Source organism: Epinephelus moara, chromosome 1 (assembly GCF_006386435.1).
Source record: "Epinephelus moara isolate mb chromosome 1, YSFRI_EMoa_1.0, whole genome shotgun sequence".
In the NCBI taxonomy this organism is placed as follows: Eukaryota; Metazoa; Chordata; class Actinopteri; order Perciformes; family Serranidae; genus Epinephelus; species Epinephelus moara.
In genome coordinates, this window is record NC_065506.1 from 36,027,655 (window position 1) to 36,046,160 (window position 18,506).

The 18,506-nt window shown below is 42.7% G+C and overlaps 1 protein-coding gene across 1 annotated transcript; it reads right to left on the minus strand.

Moving 5' to 3' along the window:
- Positions 1-125: 125 nt before the first annotated feature.
- Positions 126-7,675, minus strand: LOC126383270 (ubiquitin carboxyl-terminal hydrolase 2-like). Its single transcript, XM_050033804.1, has 7 exons — positions 6,217-7,675; positions 4,842-5,039; positions 4,579-4,774; positions 4,261-4,488; positions 4,013-4,155; positions 2,600-2,735; positions 126-760 (listed from the first exon to the last, which is right to left on the minus strand). Exons 1-7 carry the CDS (start codon positions 7,470-7,472, stop codon positions 572-574), a joined length of 2,346 nt encoding a protein of 781 aa, XP_049889761.1. The 5' UTR covers positions 7,473-7,675; the 3' UTR covers positions 126-571.
- Between the last annotated feature and the right edge of the window lie 10,831 nt (positions 7,676-18,506).

The window sequence follows — 18,506 nt, forward strand, 5'->3', positions numbered from 1 at the left end:
TGGTACAGGCAATCAAACACACAGACTGGTTTCGACAAGTGTCTTCCTCAGTGTGTGAAAAGACTGTCTTTTCACACACTGAGGAAGACACTTGTCGAAACCAGTGTACCAGTGAGGTATTAAAAGTTGGTAACGAAGGACACCGAGTGTTGCTGGCTTTTTCTTGAATAAACACTACACACAAAGTGACTATAATAATGGCACACAAGTCAATGTTGGATCCTCAAATTTATTTGGAAAGCAGAAATGAAGCCAACAGAAAAAAACAAGCACGTCGTCGGTGGCTTAGTGGATAGAGCAGGTGCCCCATGTACAAGGCTGTTACCGCAACGGCCCAGGTTCGACTCCAGCCTGTGGCTCTTTGCTGCATGTCATTCTCTCTCTCTCCTCCCTTCACGCTTAGCTGTCCTATCAATTATGGGCAAAAATGCCCCCCCCCCCCCAAAATATACATAAGAAAAAAAACAAGCATCAGAGATCACTGGTCTCAAGTTAAAAAAAGAAGAAGAAAAAAACAGAAAGGAAGTTGAAACTCAGTCCCCTTGTTGATATTGGCAGCTGGTCGGCGAGCTCAGAGTCCGTTGATCTTTGGCTTTTGAAAAGGTTTGCGACTGTAAAGCAGCACATAGGCATTTGGAGACTGCACAAAGTTATCCCGTACCTCTCTGACTGCTGAGTCATCAAAACAGTGCCAGGTTCGAGTCAGGGCGTTGTGGCACAGAGCTGTGTAGTGACCCATATTTAGATGACCTGTGTGGTTCTAGAGAAGGAGAGGGTTAATGTACATGAAAATGATATCAAATAAAGAGCTTGTAGTGTTTGAGGTAGGACAAAACTCAGAGAACCAAAACTGTCTGAAAAATGAGAACCCCTTTTATGATGAATGACAAAACTATTAATAAATTGGTGACAGTTTACTTTCTTTTTTTTTTTTACACATCTACCTGCTGTAAAAAATGACAAAACATCCAACTACACCTTCCAAGGAATTTAAGTAAAATGCCGCTATTGCCCAAAAGTCAGTGGACACCTGACCATCACATATACCAGCTTGTTGTACATCCCATTCTAAAACCATGGACATTAATATGGAGTTGGACCCCCCCTTTTGTGGCTTTAAGTCACCACTCCTCTGGGAAAGCCTTCCAAAAAAATATGGGAGTGAGTCTGTTGGAATGTGTTCTGTCTTTAGCCACAAGAGCATTTGTGAGGTCAGGTCCTGGCGTTCAATGAGAAGGCCTGGCTTGCAATCGGTGTTCTAATTCTTCCATAATGTCAGGGGTCCGCGTAGGCCAGTCGAGCTCATGGATGTATGAAGAGACCTGGATACAGTGTTGGAGACGGGGCCTTGTTTATTCTTATGAAAGGTGCTCAGTGGTGCATGAAGCCAAAAAAGCTTGATTTCTGCAGTGTGAAATTACTGGAATCTTTAACATTGTTGGGCAGCCGAGTGGCGAATTCCCACTGGCTATGTGGCTACTTCCCGTTAAGTGCTCTGCTAAATTGAATGGGGATAAAATTCTGCTCTTCTAGACATTTAAGTTTTAATGGACCCAATGGATCAAAGCCAGGTAGTGAAAGAGTCATTTCTTGGGGGTTGTGATGCTCAAAAAATGTATCCACCAATTTACAGACGTCTCTTTCACAGCGTAGGTCTATGGGTACAAAGCCTTATGGGCCTTATGGCATCACATGATGGACCTGGCCATTGTAATTCCACATTCAGCCACTAGGTAAAAGCATGGTGCTGTTCCTGGGGGCTTGATCAAGCTCCTACACACCTAACTTGTCTACCCGTGTCATTATTAACCTTGCTATATGCACAGGGGGCACAGAGCCTTCTCCAAAGTGCTGCAACAAAGTTCAAAGAGCCCAGTTGGCTAAAATGTCTTCATATCCTGAAGCATAAAAAGGACTCCTCACTGTAACCAAGGAGCTTGGCCCAAACCATGAAAAACTGCCCCATTATCCCTCCTCTACCAAACTTCACAGTAGACTACTTTAGGGTAGATGGCGCTCTCCTGTCATCCACCAAACCCAGATTAGTATTAGTGAACCATCATTCATCACTCCAAAGAGCACATTCCAACTGCTCCATAGTTGCGGCGTGCTTCACACCACTTCAGCTGACGCTTGGCATTACACATGGTGATGTGAGGCTTGTGCGCAGCTGCTCAGTCATGGCAACCCTTTTTGTGAAGCTCCCACTGCACATTTAGTGTGCTGATGTTGCTTCAAGAGTCAGTTTGGAACTCTGTAGTGACTTATGCAACAGATGATGGGCAACTTCTACATGCCATGTGCATGTTGGCCCTGTTCTATGAGTTTGCGTGGTCGCTTCCACCTCACAATAATAGCACTTGCAGTTCACGAGGGCGGATCTAGTAGGGCAGAAATTTCACCAACTGACGTGGCAAAGATGGAATGCTTTCACTGTGCTCTTTACAACCCTTTCTAAATGTTTGTCTGTGGAGATTTCACGGCTTTGTGCTGGGTTTTATGCACCGGAGAGTTGGTGTGGCTGAAACCCCTGAACTCATCAACCATTAGGGGTGTCCACTGACTTTTGGCCACATAGTGTGTGTGCATGTTTACTCACCACAACAGCATACAGGCGGTATGAAGAGTATGAGTTGTTCTGTATTGAGCTGGACAGAAATGGGGTAAGATCGAGCCTCATGGAGAACACGACATTAGTCCTTAGTTTCACCTGGTTCTTCCCCTTACAACCAAACCTGCATAATAGATAAAGATCATATTGATTTAAGAAGATATTTAATATCCACAACATTAGCTCTCCAGTATCTCCAGGGTATTTAGATGTAGTAGTCAGTCATACAAACTCATGGTAGTGTATAAAGAATGCACGACTCTCCCTGAATTAATGCATGATCACTGCACATGATGGATTGTGATTGTCTGTTGCTCAACACACAACTCACAGTTAAATCATCCATAATTAAAATCTCATCAAATTAGTATTTACAGTATTTCTCTTCCACACGTCTAGCAGTGCCTTGACCTCTCATTAATAGGATGACTTCTGCACACTGAGCTGCTGCTTGAATAAATGGTTTTAGTTCATCAAACTCGGCTCCTCCAATTATTCTAATAAATACCCATGTTTGCATAATGTTGTCATGACACTTGTTGTGAATTCAGGTTTTTCAAAGCAGGCAACGTTATATGTGTTAGTTGTAAGTTTATCACTGATAACAGACCAAAGTCTTTTAAGCAGAATTATATTTTGTGCAGGAAGAGAAGATTCATGAACCGTGTTATTTTTTTTTTAATGAAGCTTAACAAGGCGCTCCGGTTCACAGCCTTAATTAAATTTCCCTGTGACTCAACTGCAAGGCTTATACTGAACGATGATTAAAGGAGATAGTGTCGTCAGCTGTTGTTTTCAAGGTCAAGAGTGAAGTTTTAAATTAAACTTTGAAACCAACATGGACTAAAAATCCTTAAATTGCTTTGAAGATCTGATTTTATGGGCAAAGTTCATCTGCTAACGAAGGTCATGTGGACCTTTGAGGTGAGATTCTTTTTTATCAATCATGGTTTAAAGATATACTATGCAGGATATTCCTAGAAAACGCATAGACTTATAAATCGGTCATCTCTCATGACCCATTAGAAGTGTGTGGCGGTGTGTTTATCTGCAGAGACTCTGCCCCTGCCTGTATTTTCTTATTTTCTGTGTTCAGGATGTTTATGGATGTGTGTACCCACATTGCTCAGGTGAGGCCGGGGCTTTTTAAAAAAGTAGCAACCAGGTGCCAGACTCTAAGCAGTGGGCATCTAAGAGACTCAGCGCCAAAGAAATGCACGAGTGAATCTAGGGTTGACTTTTTCATTCACTCTCGCTGGTGAGCATGTTTTCAAACAGTAATCGACAATCCTGCACAGTATACATTTTATATCTTGAACATTTGTTCACAATAGCCAAAGATGAATCAGTTAAACATGTACTCTTGCTGCCTTTATCAGATAACGTTATGTGTCTACCCACCGTTTCAGGTGCAACATGAGGATTTCGGGAGGTTTTTCCAAATTAGTGAGGACTGCTGTTTCTCTCCTCAGCCCACACACTGAGCACAGCATCTGCTCTCCCCCGGTCAGGATAGTCTGCTCAAAGAACAGTGACAAGCAATCCTGCACAACATAGAGACAGAATTGTGTGAAAGCACAGAACAATAAGGAAACCTCAGCGTGCACACAGTCTGGCTGATAGTGGCAGCTGCAGGTGTTTAAAGGTACCTGAATGGAGCACTTGATGATGTCAGTTGGAATCGGTAGTGACAGTACAGTGAAGGTCTGTGTGCTGTGTGTCTGGTGGTCGCAGTGCATGCAGAGAGTCATGTAGCCCAGCCGGCCCTCAAACAGCTGTGTGACAATGGTGGTGGACTCCCCCGCTGCAGTGGCACAGTTCCTGTTGTGGTCTTGTCTTGGGGGTCGTATTGAGGAGCGCATCTGGCGCTTTGCAGCCTTGTAAACAGACACACAGATTTACTCTTTCTATAGGTGTATTTATTTCCCTGCAGAGAGCTATATGATGAGTGAGAGATGTTGCTGCACCTTTCTAAGGTCGTCATGGAGCGCATTGAGGAGAAAGAGCAGCAATTCTTGGGCGTCTTGCTGTGAGTAGTTGTTGAACTGTGGGAGGATGGAGCACAGCACAGACCTGGCCTCCACAGGGGAACAGCTGGAGCTCTTTCCCTGCCACATCTCCTCCAGCAGGCGGACAAACATCTCGGCAACCCGGCACTTAGACCTGTGTAACAGAGGTTAAACGGCTGGGAAAACATGACAGGAAAGAGAACTGGCAGGGGGTGTCTTACCTTCCCAGCTCTTTGCGAGTGTCTTGATTGAGGAGGTGCTCCACGAGGGGCACAGTGGAACACAGACACTGTAGCACAGCATTTAAGTAGCAGGAGTTGCCAGAGTTGTCCAAACCACACACTCCTGGTCTGTTCCACCCCTGCAGCCTCACTGCAGAGCTGTAGCCTCGTTTCTCATTTTCCATCACCTGACCACAGCTGCAAGACCAGTGAACAGAAATCAAAACCACATCCTCATAACTGTGAGACAGACAGTGCACACTCTGTTTTTTAGAACGCCAGCTAAATCAAAGAGTCCAATATGTTATTTCCATGGCCTAGGAAACTTCAATCAATGTTCGTTAACGTGAGATGTTCTCTCTCAAAACGAGAAACCAGAAAGTCTCAAACTCATGACGTCATCAAGTATAAAGTCTTGAGCTGCTCCATAGATGACGAATGAGAGCAGAATTTGGTGGACCCACAGTGTTTTTCCAGTTTTGTAGTATTTTCAGTTGTAAAACAGAAAATGTACTCATATACTCAGAACATTCCCCCAGGTGCTCACTCTGTCATCTATTACATCTCTCCCCATTCATTATCTATGAAGAAGCTCTACACTTTATACTTGATGACATCACAAATTTGAGTTTCAGCCTCCAGCTTTTGGATTTGGGAGAGAGTTGTTCATATTAACATGTATTTTTGGACCATCGTAGACCACAGGAACTACATGTATGACTTTTGAAAATGAGCAAACCTCCCCTTTAAATATGTTTCTACAGCTGAATAGGTTGGATGATTACTTAATTGCCAGACAATATATTTAAATTTAAATTTATCAAGCAAAAATGTCAAACTTTTACTGCTACTTTTCAGATCTTCTCTGTTTTGAATAACTGTAAATTGAATATATTTACATTTTGGACTAAAGAAAGTTGAAGATGGGATCTGGGAAATTGTGGACCTTTTCAGTCTTTTATGAAATGTCAAATCAATTAATTAGAAAAATAAAAGGCTTATTGTTTAATAATGGAAATAATCATTAGTTGCAGCCCAGTTTACACTGATAGACTGATGTGCTGTACGCTTCCTCTTTACTTGCACTGTGAATATAATGTGTTATTATACCATAAAATCTGTATTAATAGAGAGAATAACAGTGAATAATATTGAGGTAATATTGAATTGAATTCAGCTGAGGTTGCACTGACATTAATCAGATAGAATTCAAACATTAATCAAATATATTTTTAGACATTAAATGCTTTTAAAAATAGATCTACACACTGCACTGCTTTGACTTGCCTTTTTTCTAGGTTTTCTCCAACATCTGATATTGTGAAGACTATTATTAGCTCGAGCTGAAACACTACAACAGTTCAGTGAGACTAACCTCTGCTTAGAAAGATTTGTTGAACTTGTCTCTTGGTACGAGCTGCTGTTCAGTCGTGGCAGAACAGGCACAGTGATGCTGCTGTCCACGGCCAACTTAGAGGCCAGAGTCCTGGTGAACTCCGTCAGGTCGACCTGTTTGCCCGAGCCCTGACTCTGCAGGGTGTGGAGCCTGAACGTGTTGATGCAGATGATGTGTAGCGTCACCCAGAGGCCTGGGAGAAACACATCTACCACTGATCCTTTCAGGTCTGACAGAGGAAACAGAGCAGGTCCGGTCCAGCCCTGCAGATGGGCTATGAGATGAGACGGTGAGTTGTCAGAAGTTCGTTTGACCTGATGTGGCCTGACAGGTGGAGACGAAGATGATGGTGGGTCCAGGACTGACCTTTTAGCAGTTGGAACAAAATTAATATCGACCCCTAAGCCGGAGAAGATGTCCGTGAGCCTGCCCTCCATCTGTGCAGAGCTGTCCAGCTGAACCGTGTGTCTGTAGCTGCAGAAAGGTCTCAGCAGGTGTCCCACCACCTGCTCAACCACAGGTTTCCTACTCTGCTTCTGGAGTTGCTCTGGACAGTACAGATACATGTTACAGATAAACCCGGAGTTCATGTCACAGAGGATGGCAAGATGGAGCGAACAAGGCGTCTGCTGGTAGGAAAGTCTGTATTTCTTCACAGCCAGGTTGTGACCAGGTGTGTATAAAGCCTGGTAGCGCCTGGTTAAGTGGCTACAGAAAGCAGACAGGACGTCCAACTTGTCTCCGTCCTCCAGTCTGGTCAGAGACAGGAGGTTGGTCTGGAAGCTGTTTCTCTTCAGGACGCCCTGCCACCCATCCAGTTTCAGGGTCAGCTCAGAACCAAACTTGCAGTCCTCACCTACAGACAGGCCACTCTGTAGGACTATAGAGAACCACGTTAATGCCTCGGCATACTCCTCCTCAGAGAGATCTGCACTCTGCTCTCTGCTGTGGCTGTATGACGGACGGTTAGCTCCTGACTTCACACTAGCAGCTCTCCTGATCAGCTCCCGGACAGCTCCCCTGTCCAGCACTTCCAGAAGCAGCTCTCTGGCTGTATGGTACACCTGGTAAGTGGGTCCAGTCTGAATCCTGGCGAGCGGCTTCACCTTTTTAGACCTGAAGATGTTTGGTAAACACAGGCTGTCCCTCTGGGAGTCTCCATGCAGCTCATCCTCTAGGTGGCACTCCTCTGACATCCAGGTGCACTCTCTGACCGACAGCGCTTTGGCCTTCATCTTAGCCTCTCTGCGTGGTCTAAGAAAAAGTCATCTCAAAACAGTGACATCTTCTCTCACAACAGACCTCTGATCTGCAACTGCTACGACATGTCAAGAGATAAGTCACAAAAACCTAATTGCCGCGTGCCTGAGATTCCTCCCTGATGACAAACGTAGAAGATAACCACTCCACAGAACACTGTATGTCTCTCTTCCTATAGGGTGTCTAACAAACTGTGTGTGCTCTTCATATATGTGTGTGTGTGTTGATCTGCTCTCAGGTGAACACCCATGAGAATCTGCTGTTGCTGTGAATCACCAGGGATCCACTGTGTCTTGGCAACCTTTAAACACAACACTTAAACTGCCGTGCAGCTCTCAGGACATGTTTTGTCCTCCTGTGTGTGAGTTCAGGGTTTGGCTTGACATTTAGCAAACCATTTAGAAGCGAAGGGAAACCCTGCGTGTCATCAGTTTGCTTCATTGTGTAAATATTGGTCATTATTTGAGGTCTAAACAATCTTTCTTACGCTCCACCAGATGGGACTCTGTGGAATATTCCGTCTGGATGCAAATTTGTAAGCTAATGACAGAAATACAGCTCATGTGCAGCAGCTTTTAGCCATTGACAGAATAAAGCAATATCCACTAACATTTTTTATCTTTTCTTTTATTGCTTACACATTTTTCTGTCCTCTCTTTGAACAGCCAGTTGCCACTGTTGGTCTGTGTTAAATTAACATTTAAAGGAAATCTCATCTGCAGTACTCCAAAGTACCCCTAGGGGCACATGTATCCCCATTGGAGAAACACTGGTCTACAGTGCATGTGGTGCTTGTAATGTCCCTCAGACCACTCTACTCCATGCAGCTGTTATGATTGGCCAGTAGGAGCCGCCAATGCAGCAATAAGGACATGAGCCCCTCACTGGCTTCCCACCCCCTGAGTACTGGCAAGCTGAAGGTATCATTAGGGATTGTTCTCGGGTCTCTGCGGCGGAGGGTGAGTGATTTTGTCCTGGTAACCACATGCGTACTTAATGTGCAGATTGTACTGTTTCTACCTGAGTGGCCTACTGCTCATGTGCTTACTCCTAGAGGCAATCTGTGATCAAAGTGTAAATAAAAAGGGGAGCCCCATCACCAACATTCAGATACATCACTCCCAAATTCATCAATTTGTCTTTAATCAAAGCAGACAACAGCAACATCTAGAAAACAACTACAGTCAGTCATGAATGTTTTTGAGGGTGTTAAAGACTTGTTTACATCAATATATGTGTGTAAATAAAAGAGTAATACAGGTAGTTTCAAGTCAGATCAGTGGAAAGTAACTTATATTTGTAGCAGTGCTATCAGGTTTGATTTATTAACAGTGTATCCTGTAAGTATCAGCATCAAGAAAATATAATGGTGTCGCTCTGTTGGTGGATCAAACTGGCCTCTCATGTTTCTGGGTCTGGATAACAGCACTGTGTATTTAATAAATCATGACTGACTTTGCAAACTTGCAAAACTCTTTCACACTCAGTTACACACATTAAGCTCCCCTGATGTGAGCAGCGCCACTGGAGCTGTCCAAGATTAAGTGCCTGGCTCAACAGCACATCAGCAGGAGGCCCGGATTTATCAGGGAAGTGGAGGTAGATTAACACAGCACTCTCTCAAGCAACATCATGTGCTTATTGTGTACCCGTCTGCAGATCCTCCACAAGGGGGAGCTGTTTAGTGACTGTCAGATCAGCTCGACATGAGCCAACCTGTGGCCCTGTTCACACCTAGTATTGCACATGAGAGAGGTTTTCCTTGACTGACATAAATCTATTAATTTTAACCCAAACCATGACTTTTTTCCTACCCTTCACCAAGAGAACTGTTTCCGGCAGAAAGATTTCTCCCAACTGCGATTAACATGTGTCTTAGGTGTTCAGATCACAAGTGGACAGCTCTAAGTGCAGGTGTGAATGCACCAAATGTGTTTTGAGATGACATTCGGAGGTGGTCTTGGCCACATATGGCTGCATTTCTTTCAGCAGTATGTAAGCTTATGTGTCCTGGGCCACACTGAAGGGTCCACAACTTAGCTGACATCCCCTGCATAGGCAGAAGTATGTACCCAGTTGGTGCATTGTGAGAACCCCCATTTCTCCTTGAAACCAGTCTACCATAGTCTGTCCCCTCAAGGCAACCTAATAAATTAGCACTGGAGTGTGTAAAGCACGACAAACCTCCTGCAAGTTTAAAACAACCACACATTTGGTCTTTACAAACGAAAACGATGTACGTGTTTATGGGTTTATAGAACAGGGAAGTGAGATCCAATCACAAATGGTCACTCAAGACGCATGTGGAGCTAATGCCAAATGTGAACAGACAGACTTGGAGCTGTTCACTGGTGACTGAATCACCCAAAATGCATGTCAATATGAAGTGTAAATGGGGCCTGTGTCACCCACAGGGAAAGAAATTGATAGCACCATCACATTGGACATGCAGATTTAGACCAAACATGATGATGTCACCTACTGCAGGCAAATAAAGTTATAGCTCAAACAATTTAATCACTTTATGGTCGTCAATATACTAGTAAATACTTTTGGGGTTACCACGTAGTGACAGCCATCAAGTCCACTGTTACAGATGTTTGTAAACTATTAACCAGCTTCTGATAGTGCATGAATAGTAAACCATAGAATCTGCAGGGATTAATGTTAGTAAATCATTAATAAAGAGCCTAAATTTATAATCCCTATAATAAACCACCAGCTCATGTGACATGTGGATATCCAGTTTGGGTGCTGCCTTCTGTCCTCGCCAAACTCACCAGGCTGCTTCATTAGAATATTTTCCAATTAAACAAACATGTACATGTTTAAAGTTTAACATATAAATCCTTTAACACCTATGTACACACAGAGCAACCAGAAAAATGAAAATAATTGCACTGCACAGTTTTTGCATTAACACAAACAGTTGTAGAAGCTCTTACTTTGCTTGCCTGTAGATGGCACACATCATCAGGGCTACATTTGCTGCTGCTTCTCTTACCAGTAAGTGGTTCAGGTTAAACTAGATGTGCATGTTAAATTGTGGGTTTGAATTTCCTGGTTTCATGTGCGTCGGAATAATTGACAGGGGAGTTCTTATTTCACAGAGCTCTTTCCACTGGGGCAAGATCAGTTCGAATAATAAAGTCTGGACAATTTCAGCCAAATTATTGAGCCAACATTCTGTGTTTTGACAAAACACATTTCTGCTTCTACAGATTTGATCCAAAATTCACCATATGGGAACAGAAATATCTGTTGTAAGCTTTTTTTTCTGTTTTTGGCTTCAGCACAATTGTAATATTCCAAGCTGTTTGGCTGTGAAATGCAGATATATTTGGCAATGAAGGCAGAAAAACAAGAGGCATTTCTTAGCATTGTTTTCCTTGATTATGATCAAAACAAAATTAGTACAAGTCCCCAAAGTTCCCTGGGTTCATTTCACAACATTTATTAGTCTAAAGTTCACCTGTGATTTTACCTTTAACCTCCCAAAGAAAGTGTCATCCAATGTGAGCAAAAACTATACTTTTCGCCCAAATGAAAAATAACATTTTAAGGCTCAGTACAGAGTGACATGACACTAACACTGTAGATTTCTATCCTGCAAGAGCATAGCTAATCAAGTAGATGAATAAACAATAATAGTCTCTCAGCAGCAGTCTTTGTAAGTGTTTTCTCCACAGTGAATCTACTGTCTCTGCTGCAGCACCGGCGCGTCGTGACAATACCCTGCCTTCTGTCATCGGGGGTGGAAGAATCACACAATTACCTCGAGGGCTCTGGAAGCTCTCTTGCATAAATCAAATCCTCTTTCAAGCTCAAAATATGTTAATCCATTAATATCAAAGGCCATCTCCTCTCCTTCTGTACGCCCTTTGAGCTTTCTGCACCTTCTAATATAAGAACTACTCATGTACCCATAGAGAACAGATCCGCTGTTCCTGGATGTGCTTCACTGTGAAGTGGCCAGTTCATGTAACCCACACAATGGATAAGAAAATACAAAGGTGATGATTTTTTTTTCATGTAGGAGTCTCAAGTCATACGTATGTAGGCGATATTTTGCAGTGAAACACCACTCAAATTATCTTCTGAAGATTCACGTCCAGCAGCTGAGCTGTTTTTGCTTTTCTTCGTGAGGGTGGGCGTTTGCATGTGCATCTAAATTTAAGACACATGTGATATCTTTGATAAATCATTTTATTTTGTAGCTTGTCACTTTTTGTGTTATTTTTATTCACTGTTGACGTTTTTAATGTTTAACAACTACAAATGTTCATTATAACCAAAAGAATTTTGACCAATTTATACTATCAGATAAACAGTTAAAAGTATATATTGAATATAATATACTGCCACTATGGGAGGAGATGATGAGACAGTGGAGTCTGCTGCTGCCCAGACTGGAGTCTTACGCCACCGCCAGGGCAATGCCATGATGTTGCTCCTGGGAGACAACCACAGCACCCCTCAACAAGCTAATGACCCAGATGCAATTGAATACAAACCCTCTTCATTGGTGGAAAGGAGTGGAAAGGATCAGCAAACTTTCTGATGCTGCCTTTACACAGGATCGTCAGTTCAAAATCTGCCCGGTTAGCACAAGCTAACACAGCAGCAGCAGCTAGCATTCAACAGAGAGTCATTAAATGGTCCCGACAGACTCACACCGACATCAAAAAAGGAAAAAAAACAACAACAAAACTCTGACATATTGAAATTTAAGTGGTAAATTTAAGTGGGGAAAAAAAAACCCTCAGAAATTCTCTGAGAATACATTCACACATATATGAGAAAAATGCCTTTCTGCCAGAAAGTTTGGTGACGTAGTGTAGACATAGGATAGTAATGAGTGACAAATTCCACTTGTGGAGGAAGCTGTGGTGGATTAAAGGGTCAAGCACAGGATTTTCACCCAGGATACAGGGGTTTGTGTCGTGTGAGTCATTGTTGGCTCCTTATTTTTAGGCTCCTGACACACCAAGCCAATGGTCAGCCATTGGTCAATGTCAGGTTGTTGGTGAATGTCTGTTGCCCTAGTTTTTGCGGTGTGTCCTGCACCATTGGCACTCGTCGGCCCTTGACCGCTTTGTTGGAACATCATGTTCAGCGCCCGCAGCCCCCATCAGACACACACACACACACACACACACACACACACACTTGTCGGTTGATGGTTAATGATCGTTTGATGAAGGTCGGCTGTCTGTCACCAAAAAATAAAAAATAAAAAATTCTGAATGAGCATCTTGATAACAACACATTCTTCAACATATTCTGGAAATACTACAATACACGTGTACAAAAAAAAACACTAAGTGAAAAGTTACTAGCAGTCAAATAAATGTGGGGGAATAGAAATAGCCTGTAAAGTAGCATCAAATTGTACCTCAAAATTGTACTTTAGTATTTAAAAGTAAACATATGTATGTTTCACAACTGAGGGCAAAAAAGAAATATAAAAAGAAAACATCAGTGCTGACACTCCCTCATTTCCTCTAATACTGCTAACAACGTGTGAAAGGTCACATGAGTTTGTCTGACTGATAACACACACACCACACACCACAGGGACTTCTTATAATGACATCTTGTCTCGCTGTGTCTTACCTTTGCCTCATAATGACTGGGTGAATTCTTCCTGCACCCGTTCATTAAACGCATTAGGCAGCACAAGTAGTTATTTGCCTCCTTCGTATATTCAAATTTAATTTTTAAGAATCAGCAAGAACATTGAGTCACTGAAGTTTTGCACAGCACACCATAAATGCTGATTTCCTGAACTTTGGTAGGTTTAGTATCTCTCTCACACACACACAGATGACATAGACACAAAAACTTGTTTTATATTAAAGAACAATTTGTCTTCACCTCTTTGCATCCTGTGCTCTGGCACCAGGACATTTACTTATTCATGAGCAGTGTATATGTTTACGAATAAAAAGGCAAATCACACTGGACTGAATAAAAAATGTGTCGTGTGAAACTGCATTTCTAAGTATAGCTGCGGTGTCTCCCAGGATGTCTGTGGGAAAATACATACTGTTACGTCTCCACCAGAGAACTCACAGCACCGTATCTCATCAGTTGGAGAAAAGTTTGACATCTACATATACATCAGCTGTACCTCTGAAACTGAAATATCTACATGACATTGGAAACATCCACACCCTGAAAAAGGTCAACTTTGTTTTGGAAAACACAAGGAATTGTTATTGTGGTGGGAATACATGCAGGCTCGCTTGTGAGTGGTGGCCACAGTGTGGAAAATGGGGCCAACTGATAAGTCTATCTGTCTCCTTTTTTCTTTTTCAGGCCGGTTCAGACACCTGCAGACCTGAACCCTTTCCCTCACAACTGTGTGAGTACAGTACAGCGATCCCAGATATTTTAATATATTTGTAATGTTAGAACAGAACCGTGGAAACTCCCAAAGATACTGTATTTTTATCATGTGGGAACAACTCAATTTATTTTATTTCACCAGGATGATTCACTCAGTTTATTACAGCTCTCCAGGGAACACTGGGTACATACATTAAACAATTTGTGTGGGCATGGCAGGGAGGAAAAGCATTTTTGTCTTGTTACTAAAGACTACACACAACATAATATTTTGATCACACCAGATAAAAATAGTGGCTTCCATTTGTTTGCATGCAGAAGAACTGTTTTATTGTGGAAATTTTTCTTAAGAACGAAGGCTGTGGATTTTGTTATCCATTTCTTACATCAAAATTGCATTAGAGAGGCTCTTCACAGCCAGTGTGTAGAGGAGAAATCAGTACTGAGAGCAAAAGATTTTGCTGGGATGTGAGTGTGGTTTTAAGACAGACTTGAATGTGAACCAAGCAGCAACCTCCGAAGCCAACACTGAAGTGCCAGAAACTGCAGTTCTTTGAATGAACACTTAAGGCTGGCTCCAAAAATAAGTCAATCTTCATAGACCCCCATGTTAAAATGCCCAACTTTACGGCAGAAATAACATGTTTACAGCCTGGTACAAAAAAACTGTTTTGCTCAGAAGCTATGAATATGACATTGCAAACCATCACCTTTAAGTCTATATTGCAAACTTGTTAGCAAACATTGTTTATTTACACATTGATCTGGCGAACAAAAGTCCAATATTGACTCCTTCTTAGCTCTGGTTTTGGTCTCCACCATCTCCTGAGGGACATGTGTGGCTCTTTAGCAGCTAAATGCTCTGCTGTGCTCACTGTCGAGTCGCTAACTACGTCTGTCCAGTACAGGTCGTGTAGAGCGGGGCTGCAGCTGTGGCCACAAAACAGATGTGTAGATCTGGTGTCAAAGCAGTACAACAGCGTATTTGGGCCACTGTTAGGGATAAAAGGGAGGTTCCAAGAAATTCTGAGAAAAAAAACTCAGAAATTTTAAAATTAAAATGGTAAATTTAAAAGAAAAAAACTCTCTTCGATTACATTCACAAATGTATGAGAAAAATGCCTTTCTGCTAGAGAGTTTGGTGACGTAGTGTAGACATAGACATAGTAATGAGTGACAAATTCCACTTGTGGAGGAAGTTGTGGTGGATTAATGGGTCAAGCACAGGATTTTCACCCAGGAGACTGAGGTTTGTGTCCCGTGTGAGGCATTGTTGGCTTCTTATTTTTAGGGCCCTGACACAACAAGCCGACAGTCAATGTCAGGCTGTTAGTGAGTGTCTGTTGCCCTAGTTCTTGTGGTGAATCCCACACCGTTGGCACAAGCTGGCCCTTGTCTGCTTTTTCCGACCAGTTCAGCATGTTGAATCGGTCTCAGAGTCAGCAGAGCCCAGCGGTGATTAAAATCAATCTGATTGGCAGTTCAACTTAATGCACAAGAAGAGAAACAGAAGTAAGGAACAGTAAACAAACAGATAAAGTCAAGAAGGGGGATCAAAACAAATTTGTTATATAAGGAAAGATTGTGTTTTTAGCCATTGAGCTTTTTAGCAGAAATGGTTTGCAGTTGCACATGTATGTAACTGGCTAACTAGCATGTTGAATTTGTCCTGTCTGTCTTCCAGTTTACTTTTTTTAATGATGAATACAGACCATCACCGCCTGCTGGTATGGAGAGTTATTCCCTCTCACACAGACAGAGATCATTCGTGTTAGTTGACCATTGGCTGAAGTCTTTGCAACATGTTGAAGTGCAACTAAGGTGACAAGACAGTCGGCCTTAGTCGCCACTAGTTGTGATAATGATGAAAATGATAATGTCAGTTTGGCGTGTCTGGGCTTTTATACCTAGTTGACTTATTATTTTCGTTTTTAGGATGTAATAAAGCTGCTGAATGTACACTGTGCACATTAACTTTACCAGGGTAACTGAATAGGCCCGTTCGGGTTAACATCATATTTCAGAGTTAGTAGGACACCAAGGAAGCATGTCCAGCTGATCAGGAAAAGTCCAGGATGTACTGGGTGGATGTGGCTCAGGAGGCAGAGTGTGTCATCCACTAATTGATCCCTGGCTCTTCCAGTGCGGATATCACTGCGCAAGATACTGAACCCCAAATGTGACTGTGTGTGAATGTGTAGCCTCCTTGGCCACCAGTTTATGAATGTGTGTGTGGATGGGTGAATGTGACATGTAGTGTAAAAGTGCTTTGAGTTGTCGGAAGATATACAAGTCCATTTACAATAATGTGGCATCCGGATTGGACGTTCACTGGACATTCAATGTCTCAGCATCTGTGGTGTGATGAGGTTGATTCAATCCTGCTCAGTGAGGCGATGTGGTTCCATAACAAAAAAAACAACAACTTTTTTTCTCATAAATTTGTGACTTAAATCTCAGAGAGATCTGTATTCATTTATTTATGTTTTACCTATACTGGCCCTAATCAGCTGTCGGAAAACGGCGAGTTTGCTAAGAAGTCGTATAAAGTGATACACTGATCTGATGTCAGTGGTCAGGACGCTCTGTAACTTTGGCAGTAGCTAAAGCTTTTAAAGTGCAAGTGCCGAGAGGTGATGTCTATTTATAAAGTCACTTTGTGGTCTAACTTTAGTATCCGGCGCTCTGCACAACCCGGGTCTGAATAAGGACACACATTCTGACACTGAGGTGCCATAATGAGCAGCCCCACGTTTTAGCAGATAACTGTTGGAGTCTTTTGTCTCCATGTTTATTCAACCACACTGCGAGACCTCTGCCAAGCAGGCCATCCCCTCCTATAAGTTATTTTGGTGCTTTCCATTGGAGGAAATTCTGCAGGAGCTTAATCACTTCCTGATCTTTGCTGAAATGGCCAACACTGAGCTTTAATTGGCCTTCCAGGAAAGAGAATAGCAATCATGACCTTGAGTTAGGAAGCAATGCGTTAAGCTTCTGTCAGCTGATGGGTGGCGAGTTGAGCTGCTTATCCTGGAGTTCGGAGGTTTTATTTTTAACCTGACAACACCTGACAGGCCTGGCACCTGGGGCAGACCTGATGGGGCGAGGGATGAGTGGCAGTCAGGGGAAGGGAGGAGGGCACATGCGAAAGTGGGGTATGTAGGAGAGCTACACAACACAATTAAGTGTGAGTTGCAGGAGAATGTGCGGATAAAGTTGCAGCAGAGAAGGCGGGTGGAAGAGCTTGTTTCATGACGGCGGTAATGAGGACGGCTGTGTGATGTCGAAGCGAGTGTTGACATCTGAGCGGAGATGCTGACAATTAAATCCGAAACATCACATCTTTCTGTAAAAGACAGAGCACACAGACTGAGGGAAGGAGGGAGCTTGCGGGAAAGATATGAAACGTGTTTACAGAGGACATGTGAGGTGTTGGGAGTGGAAACAGTAAAAAAATAGCATGTGACATTTTGATTTTGACCTACATTTAGTCTTTATAGGCGCTTCTCTTATCAGGTACCTGAGCTTTCATCTGAGTATTCCAGCAGGGTTTAATCACAGCGGCTCAGGATTGTATTGTTACCAAGAGAGCAGAAAAACAACACAGAGCTGGCCTAATTTTTCCCAGCAGGAAGTAGCAGCGGTGAAACAACCCAAAGCCCAGCTGTAGCTGATTATAGTGAGACAACCCGCTTCAACCTTTGTACCACAGCTTTTTCTCCCTGTAAGGTTAGAGCTGTCTCTGTCTGTTCAGAGAATTATTTACATTATGAACCAGTTTCCAACCTGATTGGCTCACGTGAACTAGTCCTGATCACGTTTTGGTACAGAAACAGTTCACCTTGACACCAAAAACATTGTGTGAAGATCTGTCCTAACATTTGATTGTTATTCACTGCAGGTCACCCCCAGAGGTTAGCAGCATGCTTAAATGAGCAAAACAGCAGCAGTGGCAAGTAAGTAACATAGCATTTTCAGACACTTGTATTTGAGTATTTTTGTTTTATGCTTACTAAGATTTTACAGACAAAATATAATCAGTTTACATGCACTGTAGTAGTTTAAAGGGCAAATAGACACCCTCTGCATTCAGATTGCTTCCCTATAAGTCTCCCTTTAACTATGCATTTCTGAAGGCTCAATTCAAGGCTCAAAGGAAGTGCGTCAACCACTGTGCGACCATAACAGGATGAGATTAGCGCTTTCGTTCTTCCTGGTAGCTATCAGTGGTTATCCCCACTTACTAAAGACTGTCAGTGTGAGTTCTTTGCATTTACTATCCCCAGTAATGGACATGGCAGACGTTAGAGCAACTGGAGTAACTGTGGAAAACAAAATGCAGTGTGTCTTGTGTTGTTGGTAGTTGCTAGGCTCTGAGGAAAACAGGAAGCTATCCAGTTGCCATTGCGAGAGCAGCACCATCAATAATGCAGGGTTCCTACACATTTTCCATGTTATAATTCTATACTTTTCCAGACTCAGATCTCCAGATTTCATGGTAGATTCTGAAAACTTTGTGGCTGCACAGAAAGTTGGACAATATTCCACTGTCAAACATCTCTGCCCAAAGAAGAAGTAAACGGTGCTACTTATATTATGTTCCCTTAATATATTAAATAATATGGTTAGTATTGTCACCTCACAGCAAGAGGGTTCCT